The sequence below is a fragment of the Heptranchias perlo genome, chromosome 4 (genome assembly GCF_035084215.1).
Source record: "Heptranchias perlo isolate sHepPer1 chromosome 4, sHepPer1.hap1, whole genome shotgun sequence".
NCBI classification, from domain to species: domain Eukaryota; kingdom Metazoa; phylum Chordata; class Chondrichthyes; order Hexanchiformes; family Hexanchidae; genus Heptranchias; species Heptranchias perlo.
The window spans coordinates 56,397,765-56,411,121 of NC_090328.1; the positions used below are offsets into that span (position 1 = coordinate 56,397,765).

Sequence of the window (13,357 nt, forward strand, 5' to 3'; positions counted from 1 at the left end):
CAGCCATATAAATACTGTGGCTACGAGAGCAGGTCAGAGGCTGGGTATTCTGTGGCGAGTGACTCACCTCCTGACTCCCCAAAGCCTTTCCACCATCTACAAGGCACAAGTCAGGAGTGTGATGGAATACTTTCCACTTGCTTGGATGAGTGCAGCTCCAACAACACTCAAGAAGCTCGACACCATCCAGGACAAAGCAGCCCACTTGATTGGCACCCCATCCACCACCCTAAACATTCACTCCCTTCACCACCGGCGCACTGTGGCTGCAGTGTGTACCATCCACAGGATGCACTGCAGCAACTCGCCAAGGCTTCTTCGACAGCACCTCCGAAACCCGCGACCTCTAGCACCTAGAAGGACAAGGGCAGCAGGCACATGGGAACAACACCACCTGCACGTTCCCCTCCAAGTCACACACCATCCTGACTTAGAAATATATCGCCGTTCCTTCATTGTCGCTGGGTCAAAATCCTGGAGCTCCCTTCCTAACAGCACTGTGGGAGAACCTTCACCACACGGACTGCAGCGATTCAAGAAGGCGGCTCACCACCACCTTCTCAAGGGCAATTAGGGATTGGCGATAAATGCCGGCCTCGCCAGCGACGCCCACATCCCATGAAGGAATAAAAAAAAAAGTGCCGCTTGATAAAACTCTCGACGACACCTTCCATCACTTTGCTGATGATTGAGAGTAGGCTGATGGGGTGGTAATTGGCCGGATTGGATTTGTCCTACTTTTTGTGGACAGGACATATCTGGACAATTTTCCACGTTGTCGGGTAGATGCTAGTGTTATAGCTGTACTGGAACAGTTTGGCTAGAGGCGCGGCTAGTTCTGGAGCACAAGTCTTCAGCACTACAGCTGGGATGTTGTTGGGGCCCATAGCCGTTGCTGTATCCATTGCACTCAGCCGTTTCTTGATATCACGTGGCTGATGATTGGTATATCGGGAGGAGGCCGGGATGGATCATCCACTTGGCACTTCTGGTTGAAGATGGTTGCAAACGCTTCAGCCTTGTCTTTTGCACTCACGTACTGGACTCTGCCATCATTGAGGATGGGGATGTTTACAGAGCCTCCTCTTCCTGTTAGTTGTTCAATTGTCCACCACCATTTACGACTGGATGTGGCAGGACTGCAGAGCTTTGATCTGATCCGTGGGTTGTGGAATCGCTTGGCTCTGTCTACAGCATGTTGCTTCTGCTGTTTAGCATGCATGTCGCCCTGAGTTGTGGCTTCACCAGATTGGCACCTCATTTTTAGGTACACCTGGTGCTGCTCCTGGCATGCTCTTCTACACTCCTCATTGAACCAAGGTTGATCCCCTGGCTTGTTGATAATGGTAGAGTGAGGAATATGCTGGGCCATGAGGTTACAGACTGTGCTGGAATACAATTCTGCTGCTGCTGATGGCCCACAGCGCCTCATGGATGCCCAGTTTTGAGCTGCTAGATCTGTTCTGAATCTATCCCATTTAGCACGGTGATAGTGCCAACAACACGTTGGATGGTGTCCTCAGTGCGAAGATGGGACTTCGTCTCCACGAGGACTGTGCGGTGGTCACTCCTACCAATACTGTCATGGACAGATGCATCTGCGAGAGGTAGATTGGTGAGGACGAGGCCAAGTGGGTTTTTCCCTTGTGTTGGTTCGCTCACTACCTGCTGCAGGCCCAGTCTGGCAGTTATGTCCTTCAGGACTCGGCCAGCTTGGTCAGTCGTGGTGCTACCGAGCCACTCTTGGTGATGGACATTGAAGTCCCCCACCCAGAGTACATTCTGTGCCCTTGCTACCCTCAGTGCTTCCTCCAATGGTGCTCAACATGGAGGAGGACTGATTCATCAGCTGAGGGAGGACGGTAGGTGGTAATCAGCAGGAGGTTTCCTTGCCCATGTTTGACCTGATGCCATGAGATTTCATCGGGTCCGGAATCAATGTTGAGGACTCCCAGGGCCACTCCCTCCTGACTGTATACCACTGTACCGCTGCCTCTGGTGGGTCTGTCCTGCCGTTGGTACAGGATATACCCAGGGATGGTGATGGAAGAGTCTGGGACGTTGGCTGAAAGGTATGATTCTGTGAGTATGGCTATGTCAGGCTGTTGCTTGACTAGTCTGTGGGACAGCTCTCCCAATATTGGCACAAGTCCCCAGATGTTCGTGAGGAGGACTTTGCAGGGTCGACTGGGCTTGGTTGCCATTGTTGTGTTCGGTGCCTAGTGGTCCATCCGGTTTTATTCTTATGACTTTTTTTAGCGAGATTTTGCAACTGAGTGGCTTGCTAGGCCATTTCAGAGGGCAATTAAGAATGAACCACATTGCTGTGGGCCTGGAGTCACACATAGGCCAGACGGGGAAAGGATGGCAGGTTTCCTTCTCTAAAGGGCATTCGTGAACCAGATGGATTTTTACGACAATCCAGTAGTTTCATGGCCACCATTACTGATACTATTTTTTTAAATTCCAGATTTTATTTAATTAATTGAATTTAAATTCCCCAGCTGTTGTGGCAGGATTTGAACTCCAGGCCTCTGGATTACCAGTCCAGTAATATAACCACTATGCTACCATACCGTATACTGAGCTAAATAAAGGATATACTAAATTCAAAGAATGTGAAGACTTTACCAAAAGTACCTTATTTATTGTATCTGAAACCATACCAACACTGTATTTAGTATTAAAATTGTTAATTATGAGGTGATTTAGATTTGGACAGTGCCCACATTACTGTAAATATCAGCATTGATGTAAGATGTTCTATTTTCTATTCTATAATAACATTAATTGCAAAACAATAACCCTTTTAAACTTTATATGTAGTTGCTACAGAATTTCTCGTTCAAAAAAAAAAGTTCTTGATCATGTTGCATTTTGATTTCAGGTTGAAATATCAGCTGTACTGTAAAAGACAAGCTTAGTCAATCAGAAAATTATTCATAAAGGTGAATCAGTATGTGAGAAAAAGACAACCTTAATTCATTTTTTTTCCCATTATGGTAATTGTCCTTTTCAGTGTGAACAATCTCATCTATTGAGGGAACATGAAGAGATTCAGGAAAGGGCAACTCTACGCTATGAAGAACGTATCACTGAACTTCACAGTATAATTGCAGAGCTAAATAAGAAGGTCGACAGGCTGCAGGGAACAACAATAAGGTGAGCTGAGTTTGAATAGCATATAAAAATACAGGAGTGTTTTTAATTTGCACTCAAAATATGGGTGATACTGGCAAGGCTGCATTTATTGCCCATCCTTAGTTGCGCTGAGAAGGTGTTGGTGGGTTGCCGCCTTGGATTATTGCAGTCCTTGTCATGATTGAAGGGCTACGATGGTTTGTTTGGAGTTGGTGTTGGGTTGGATTACTGGTCTTCTGATCCCTGAAATGTGAGATGTTAATATCCCATTTTCTCAATCTATCTTGTTAGCCAGCCCTTCCCTCTGGGACTGTGCAGTGGTGTTTATGAAGTTTGTTTTCCTGTGCAGACATACAGGAAGGGGATCCTGACTGGCTGATAGTTCTGTTGCCTTGAATGGAGGCTTAACATCACTGGCTTCACTGCCATGTGTCTCCTTGGTGCTATACCCGCATGTGTGATGGCTCTTCGCGGCACAATCTTGCATGGCATTGCACATGGGGAATGAAGACTTTTGTGCAGTATTCAGGTCAAGCAGGGTAAGACCCTATCCCCATACTGCAAGTTTCTGAGCCCACTTCCCTGTACTGCCAGATGCCAAGGCCATTCCCAGTGCTAATAGGTCATTGTCCCTGATAACACTACTTGGCATAACACCTCCGTTCTTATAAAACTTCTGGCTCGCTATGAGCAATGTCACAGGAGATCTGTTAGTATATTATTAGAAGCCTTGCATAAGGTATGCATTGCCTGTAATGCTCTAAGTCAACATTTTTGGCTTAAGTCTTCCCAGCCCTATTTATTATCTAACTGAGTGACCTGCTCCTGGGCCATAGTTATTGCTGTCCTTGGGGGTGTTCACTGGGAGACTCGAGTGATTTCCCCTTTAATTTCCTTTTGTTCCTGTTCTACGTGAAGGTACTTGGGTCATCTCCTGCCCACTCTGCCATTTCCTTTGCAGCATTGAATATTATAACATCAAAACTGCACCATCCAAAGGAAAAACTCTCATTACTCTCAAATTAAGAGTTTCATAATTACTAACAACTCCATAAATCTAATGATGGGGAGCTCATATTTATATTCCCTGTCTTGTTTACATTGTGACCTTAGAGGAAATTATACGCTGACTCTGTGTTTCTTGTGTACATACTAGCATTCAAATAAAAACTATTGATTTAAAAGGTAGGGAGGGACAAAATACTGTTATGTCCTCAGTACATAAGCCATACCAATTTATTTATACCACCACAAGTTTCCCCATTGCTGCATCAATTATGAAATCTGACTGATGCCACAGTGATGATGAAAATAAGGTTCATTTTTTTTAAGGAAGAAGGAAATAACACATTTTTATATTGCCTATCATGTCTACAGTGGGGTGTTCTAAAGCGCACAGCCAGTGAATTACTTTTTTGAAGCAGGTCACCGTTATGTAGGCAAATGTGGCAGCCAATTTGTGCACAGCACGGACCCACAAATTGCGCCTGAGATGAATGACCAACTTATCTGTTTTGGTGGTGTTGGTTATGGGAATAATGTTGGCTTGGATATCAATAAAACACCATGCTCTTCCAATAATGTGGTGGGATGTTTTACATTTATGTGAACAAGTAGATAGGTGCTGTGGTTTAACTTCTCATTTGAAAGATAGCACTTTTGACAATGCAGCATTCCCTAAGAGCTGCTTTGAAGCTTAAATTATGCGCTGGGGTTTGAACCCACAACTGTCTGATTCAGGCAAGAGTATTGCCATGAGCTGAACAATACATAGTACTTTAAGCTGCTTGCATTTTTGGGGAAGAGAAGAGGGAAAATAGGAGCAAGAGTAGGCCATTCGGCCCTTCGGGCCTGCTCCGCCATTCAAAATGATCGTGGCTGATCATCTAACTCAGTACCCTGTTTCTGCTTTTTTCCCCATATCTCTTGATTTCCTAGTAGTACCAGTGAACTATATGCCAATTCCTTTATATATTCTATTTTTTTATTTTGAAAAAACATTTGCAATTATTTTTTCTTTTTTTATTCGTTCATGGGATGTGGGCGTCGCTGGCGAGGCCGGCATTTATTGCCCACTGCTTGCTTTTTGGGAGGTTGGATGCTGAGAGTAGTCATGAGAGGAGGAAAGGAATCCTCTGTGGTGCATTTGCTAACAATATAAGAACATAAGAAATAGGAGCAGGAGTAGGCCAATCGGCCCCTCGAGCTTGCTCCGCCATTCAATAAGATCATGGCTGATCTGATCCTAACCTCAAATCTAAATTCATGTCCAATTTCCTGCCCGCTCCCCGTAACCCCTAATTCCCTTTACTTCTCGGAAACTGTCTATTTCTGTTTTAAATTTATTTAATGATGTAGCTTCCATAGCTTCCTGGGGCAGCAAATTCCACAGACGTACTACCCTCTGAGTGAAGAAGTTTCTCCTCATCTCAGTTTTGAAAGAGCAGCCCCTTATTCTAAGATTATGCCCCCTAGTTCTAGTTTCACCCATCCTTGGGAACATCCTTACCGCATCCACCCGATCAAGCCCCTTCACAATCTTTTATGTTTCAATAAGATCGCCTCTCATTCTTCTGAACTCCAATGAATCCCAATCTACTCAACCTCTCCTCATACGTCCGCCCCCTCATCCCCGGGATTAACCGAGTGAACCTTCTTTGTACTGCCTCGAGAGCAAGTATGTCTTTTCTTAAGTATGGAGACTAAAACTGTATGCAGTACTCCAGGTGCGGTCTCACCAATGCCTTATATAACTGCAGCAATACCTCCCTGTTTTTATATTCTATCCCCCTAGCAATAAAAGCCAACATTCCGTTGGCCTTCTTGATCACCTGCTGCACCTGCATACTAACTTTTTGATTTTCTTGCACTAGGACCCCCAGACCCCATTGTACTGCATTACTTTCCAGTTTCTCGCCATTAAGATAATAACTTGCTCTCCAATTTTTCCTGCCAAAGTGCATAACCTCACATTTTCCAATATTGTATTGCATCTGCCAAATCTCCGCCCACTCACCCAGCCTGTCTATATCCCCTTGTAGGTTTTTTATGTCCTCCTCATTCTCTACTTTCCCTCCCATCTTTGTATCATCTGCAAACTTTGATATGTTACACTCGATCCCCTCCTCCAAATCGTTAATATAGATTGTGAAGAGTTGGGGACCCAGCACCGACCCCTGCGCAACACCACTGGCTACTGGTTGCCAGTCCGAGAATGTACCATTTATCCCAACTCTCTGCTTCCTGTTAGATAACCAATCCTCCACCCATGCCGGAATATTACCCCCAATCCAGTGATTCTTTATCTTGAGCAATAATCTTTTATGTGGCACCTTGTCGAATGCCTTCTGGAAGTCTAAATACACTACGTCCACTGGTTCCCCTTTATCCACCCTGTACGTTATGTCCTCAAAGAACTCAAGCAAATTTGTCAGACGTGACTTCCCCTTCGTAAAGCCATGCTGACTTTGTCCTATTAAATTATGTTTATTATATCTGGTAGTCTAGTAGAGAGGTGATTTATGGCCTTTGTACCCTTGAGGAATAGTTGCATGTACTTTAAGGAAAGTTGATATTACAATTTGCATTTACACGCAGGGTAGAAGAACCTGAATTTTAGACCATCAAATCCAAACCATAGGCATACTGCAGTGTTAATCTCTGGTCCTCAGCTGGGCCTTGACACTGAAGTACGTGAGTGGTTGGTATTTGGTTGGGAGGTAGAGATGGAGAGTAGGGATAAAAAGAATGCCTTCTGATTGGCAGGATGTGATTAGTGATGTTTCCTCGTGATCTGTACTGGATGCTCAGCTTTTCGCCATATATATCAATGACTTGGAAGAAGGAATAGAGAATTGTGTATCCACGTTTGCAGATGAAACAAGTTAAGAGGCACAATAAATTGTGTAGATTGAAGCAGGAAGTTACAAAGGGACATATAACAGATTAAGTGAGTTGGCCAAACAGTGGCAGATGGAGTTCAATGTGGGAAAGTGTGAGGTCATCCAATTTGGATCCAAGAAGGACAAATTGGAATAGTTTCTTAATGGTGAGAGACTGGGAACTGTGGAGGAGGAAAGTGATTTGGGTGTCTGTTTACACAGATCACTAGAAGCTAGTGGACAAGTACAAAAAGTAATAAAAGGCCAGTGAAATGTTAGTCTTTTATCTTCAGGGAGCTGGAATACAAAGGGGAGGAAGTGATGCTTCAGTTGTACAGAGCCTTGTTTAGACCCCATTTGGAGAACTAAGTTCAGTTTTGGCCACCTTAAGAAGGTTATATAACACAGATTCATCAGAATGATATTGGGGCTTAAAGGGTTAAATTATGAGTACAGGTTGCGTGAACTTGGCTTATATTTCCTTGGGTTTAGAAGGTTGAGGGGTGATTTAATTGATAGAAGGGTTTGATAGGGTAGATACAGAGAAACGTCTTTTTTTCGGATGGAGGAATCCAGAACAAGGGGCACAATCTTAAAATTAGAGCTAGGCCATTTAGGAGTGAAATCAGGAAGCACTTTCTCACAAAGGGGATAGTGGAAATCTGGAACTTGCCTCAAAAGGCTGAGGATGCTGGGTCAATTGAAATTTTTGACTGAGGTTGATAGATTTTTGTTAGGTAAGGGCGTAATGAGATCTGGATCAAAGGTGGATGAATGGAGTTGAGATACAGATCAGCCATGGTTGAGTGAATGGTGGAACAGGCTCGAAGGGCTGAATGGCCTATTCCTGTTCCTATATTCCTACTTTCCCATGAACCTCCCTATTTAGATATTTAAGATCTGTTCATCATGCACCCTCCTCCTTAACCGAGAAACATACAAGGTTTCCTTATCTATCCAGAAAGATCCTAAACCTGCGCCCCCCCCCCCCCCCAATCCATTTCAACATTCTATTTTTTAAAAAAACATTCCAAGGTTTTCATCTCCAGTCTATTCCATACTTTAATCACATTGTGTAAAGAAGCATTTCCTGACATAATATCATGTAAGTTTAAGACTTAACTTGAAACTATGTTTCTATGTCCTACCCTCATTATGTAACTTAAAGTAATATTCTGGATTCATCTTTTGGATTCCCTTAACTAACTTATATACCAAAGTCACGGCCTGATGACAGCAGTGCCCTGACTTAAATATAACAGCGAGTGACGCGGAGGCGCTATGGGATTCTGGGCAGTAGATCCGAGGCGGGAGACACCAACTGGATACGGTGAGTGCTAACCATCAGCCCTGATCACAGCCCGCAGTCTTCTACCCCCCCCAAATCATGGCCCGGAGCATTCCGCTCCCTTAATGGCCCTGATCACAACCTCCCCCCATCCCTCTTGATGGCCGCCTGGAACCTTCTGCTCTCCACCCTGGCTCTGATCACAGCTCCATCCCTCCCCTCCCAGTCGCAGCCTGGAGCTGCTGGTACCTCCTGACTGCCGGAGACTGTCCTCATAGGTCCCCGTCTGCGGCCTCCTGCCGCTTGCTTGTGGTCCTGCCCGTCAGCCAGGCTGTCAATTTGACTGGTTGTCGGGCGTGAGTATGCAGCAGATTATTTAAATGAGGTCCTGCTGCCAAGGTCGGTGGAGCTCCACATCCCCAACCTTGCCAGGTCTTCCCCATACTACCACGCTTCCCCCACCCCCTCACCCTCTGTTAATATCGGGGCCCAAGTAATTTATGCAAATTAGAAACTTTAATACTTCAACCGAGCCCTGGAGCATTCCACTAAGTACTTCCCTCTTCCCCGCCCCCCAGACTTGATATAACTTCACTAAAAAGTACTCGTGTTCTACCCTTCACCTAGTTTCTTATCCATTCCCGGGGTTTATCATGAATCCCTACATCATTGAGTCTAGCTAATAGCCTTTCGTGTGGAATGCCTTTTGGAAGTTGAGGTACAGCACATGTGGAGTTTTGAACAGGCTGTCACTTCCTCAAAGATGTCAAGGAGATTGGTCAGGCAGGAATTTCCCCACCTGAATCGATGTCAACTGCTGTTTACTAGGTTATTATTTTGTAGATAATCAATTGTATTCCTGATAAGCAATTACACTATTTTACATGGAATGAAGTAAGTTAAATCATTCTGTAATTGGCTGTGTCTGTTTTGTCCCCCTTTTTGAATATGGGTACCATGTTACACTGTTTATAATCTACTGGCATCTCCCAGTGTCCAATGACGACCACATAATGGTTGTCAGTATCTCTCAAATTTCCTCCCTAGTTTCTCTTTGCTTTCTGGAATAAATAGCACTTATCCCTGTTTGCCTGACTTTTATTTCATTCATATCAAAAGACATTTATTTTGCTTAGGTTATCTCTCGATTAGGAGGGCATATTGCTTATGTCTTCCCTTGTGAATACTTGGAGGAAATAATCATTCGGAATATTTTATATTTTGTGTTCATCCTCAGTTTCAAGTTTGCATCTTTTAGGGTTTTCACCTTTTCGCTGACTACTACTATTGTTGTAACAGACTTCTTAAAAAAAACTTTTTTTCAGTTTGGGCATATCTGTTACCTTGTCATCCTGCTCAGGATAGAACAAAGATGGGGTGGGGGGGGGGGGTGGCGGTGGTGGTGGAAAGAACATAAAAATAAGGTCCCAAGAATGATTAACAGGGAAAGTGCTGTAACTGCCTCATTCTAACTCTCTTAGAGAAAAGATGACGTTGCTCTGCCAAGTTCACGCTCTGCTTGACTTAACCTTTTCTTTTTATTCAAAGTGCCTGAGCCTTACTCTCCCATCAACTCCAAATTCCTGTTCTGCCATTCAGCGTCCAAGTAGTTATGCAAGACTCTTAATATATTGTAGGTTTATGATATTGCTGATGGAATTGAATCGATTGGGTCTGATTTGTATTTTGCTCATGGATGGTGGTGTAGGTAGAATGTTTAAAAAAAAGTAACTAAGAAGGACTGTAGGAGGAAGAAGATTTAAGAAAAAACAAATAGGAAGAACTGAGGTAGGGGAAGAGAAAATAAATGAAGGGTTTTGGTTTGAAACAAATAAATGAGGAAGAATGTACCCTGGCTAGCAAAAAAACAATGCTGACGAATGGGACTGTATGGGAATAAATAAATGGAGAGCAAGCTGGAAAGAAATAAATTAAAATGACGAAAAGCTAAAGTTGTAAAGAAGGCTAGCGGTGTGGTTGTATGGTCTCTGGAACACAGCGAGAAGGGGGAAAAAATGAAACTTACTGGTGCTACCTGGAAGAATGACGAGAGAACAGGCACAGTAGGAGGGGCTTGGAGACATTGACATTGAATGGGAGAGAAAGATACTGGGAAGATGGTATTTATTGAAATGTGAAATTTGGGGAAATTTTAACCAGGCAGGAATGCGATGAATGCAGGCAGGTGGATTTGAAGTTGCTGCAACTTGATGCGTAACTAGTGATGTAACAGAAGTTGGGAGTCAGTAGTGAATGGTGAGAACACAGTTGTGTAGACTGGTCAGCAACAGCAACTGCAGGCATAGGAACTACAGTAGGTGAAGGCTGGGATGAGAAGCAATAATTGCTAAGGTGGGCAGGAGAGAGAGGATGAGAGGAATGGTAGCCAGACAGGGGGAGGAAGGAAGAGAGGAATGGCAGCCAGACATGTGGTCCAGGTGCTTTGATCTGTACCTCATGATTTGTAACTGTTGGTGGCTGATAGTGGAGTTCTATAGAATGTGTAAGTTGAAGAAGGTGGTGAAGTTGGATTTGTTTCTGTTCGTAACCCTGTAAAATAATAAAACTTTCCAAGATTAATTATAAAGTAATGTAAGCATCAAACATTACCGGGATTCCTGATTGCTACTGTTCAGTTAAAATTAATTTGCAAATGAGCCAGCTGAGTGGAAGAAATATGCATTTGAGTCAATTTGCATGTGAGCTAGTGGATACAGAAAATTTGTCTAGCTATACTATTTCTATCATATTAATAGATAATATGGATGTAAACCCATGAGCAGTTGGGATGAGTATTGTAATCCTGTTGTATATAATGGGTTTATTTGAAAAGTTTCTTTTGAATAACCAAAATTAAAACTTAACTGGGAATAATTATGCTAGCACTAAGTAAGGGACAAACCAGCACTGAAATAAAATTGATGAACTAGAACTTGGTAAAACTTACCTGTATTGAAAGTTTGCTTATAGAAGTTTTGCACGTTTACATATAATTTTTATGGCCGACTAAAACCTATATGGTCAATTACTCATTCTTTCATGGTTACTGAAATGTTTATAGAGTTATTGTCTTACATCTGTAGAAGTATTAGTTTTTCTTTTGGTTTTAATGGTAAGAAATATTTCAAGTCCAGAAACTTCGGTCAAATAAATCCCAAATTTAGCTATCTCCATATTAGTGCAGTTCTAAGTGCTTTGTTTCTTCCACAGAGAAGAAGATGAGTGTTCAGAGTTGCATTCAGACCTTAGCCATAGCCAACAGGAGGCAAACGAAGATTCTAGAAGTATGGATCAGGATCAAACCTCTGTCTCTGTGCCTGAGAACCAATCAATGATGGTCTCTGCAGACGTAGGTAAGCTGACCAACACCTGAAAATGTTTTATTCAATATGAGCAGAATGTGCTCTATAAGGCTAGGTTCTTAAACCAAAGCAAATACTGGGCCTTCCCACGGTGCCAAATATTTCAGGGAGCAGAAGTAATTCATCCCAGAGAGGACTGGTTATCTCAGAACGCAGACCACCCACTCAGGTGTAGTTCAGTCCGATTTTCAAGTCATATATTCTGTCCTTATTTTTATATAATGTTTTGACCATTTATTAATATTTACAGTTAAATAGCAAAACTTACACCAGTTTGGGGAGCAGAGAAGAAGAGTTGGTTGGAGCATAAGAATTTCTCTGCAGTATAGGCTGAGAAGCTGTGAAATGCAAAACTGAGGTGCAACAGCATCATTGACAGGAGGATGTAATTACAGTGTGATGAGTTTACATAGGCAGTTGCCATTATAAAAGTGAATATAGGAATTTATAATGGAAAAAGTTGCCACAAAATGTGAGGAAACTTAACAACAGGAGGTAAGATTGTAGATTGGAAGTGCATGCAGATGTAAGACTTTTAATATAGCATACTAGCTCATTCCGTGTAGTATTGTTCATGGTGAGTCAAAGTTTTTCTAAGAATGGGGCTTTTATTCTAAGTCATATTGGGGTTCCTCGGATCAGGGAGCTCTGAAAGGGCATTCCACGGTTTTGTGAGCACATTAGAAATGTCAGTTACTAAGGAAAAATAGTGTTTAAAAACATTTCATCTTTTGAACGGAGGTCGGAGGACTAAGGAGGAACTTGGTCACATGAACAGAGTAAGACGGTGAGAGCAGTGAGAAATGATAGAGGCGGGACATTGAAGGGTGACTGGATAGGTGTGAGGAACTAAGTTTGGCACAAAATCATCGCAGGAATTGTGCAGGACTTCATGCACTTGCTTTTTAAAAAAAAAGTGAACCAGTGAATCATTTAAAATGTTTTTTTGTCTCAATAATTATAGTTCTAATGGTCAAAATAATTTGAACAAAAGAACATATTTCATAATAAAATGATTACATTTGCCCATTGAATTGTCTTTTGTGTCTTTTAATACATTTATCGAAGTTTTACCTGCCTCTAAAGCCTAAGCTTAAAATGGATATTTTTCTCCAGAACAACGGAAGGGAGTTCTCAACCACATCATGAGCATTCTATGCATGTGCAATTTTCAAAATTTCTCAGCATGCATCATTAAGCTCCTCTCAGTTGAAGTAGATGGATGTCTGCTCTTTGAAAGAAACTAGAGATTGAATTCTCAAAGCTTTATTTAAGCCAATTTCACATTTACAATATTGACAATGGCTCCTTGTCTAGTACGAACAGCTCAATTCTTGCTTCCATTAGATAACACCTGTGATTAATAACACGTGGCTTCTTTTAGCAAAATATTTTTTGTTTTAACAGGAATGTTTTTTGTCAATCAAAGATTGAATCACATTCCAGTTATTTACCCAAGTGATTTTAAACCTAACTGGAAGGTAAATTTGAATTATATTTTCCTCCTGATTGGTTGATGCGCATGTCGATCACAACAAGTTCCTTTCTTCTTCATTTTAGTTCCAAGTTCAGTTAAATAATCTTTCCCTTCTGAGAAAGACAGCAAACTATTTTTGGGTCTCAAAGGTTTTTTTTTGTATTTAAAAAAAACACCTTGGAAACTGCATAAACAATTAACTTTTGAG

At 42.4% G+C, this 13,357-nt stretch overlaps 1 protein-coding gene across 3 annotated transcripts in view; it reads left to right on the plus strand.

The window, feature by feature from the left end:
• mcc (MCC regulator of WNT signaling pathway) overlaps nt 1-13,357 on the plus strand; it is a 257,268-nt gene that overhangs the window by 122,832 nt on the left and 121,079 nt on the right. For all 3 annotated transcript variants that reach the window (XM_067982962.1, XM_067982963.1, XM_067982964.1), the window contains 2 exons: nt 3,020-3,162; nt 11,521-11,663. In XM_067982962.1, coding sequence (XP_067839063.1) covers nt 3,020-3,162; nt 11,521-11,663 — 286 coding nt within the window. The remainder of the gene's footprint in view (nt 1-3,019; nt 3,163-11,520; nt 11,664-13,357) is intronic.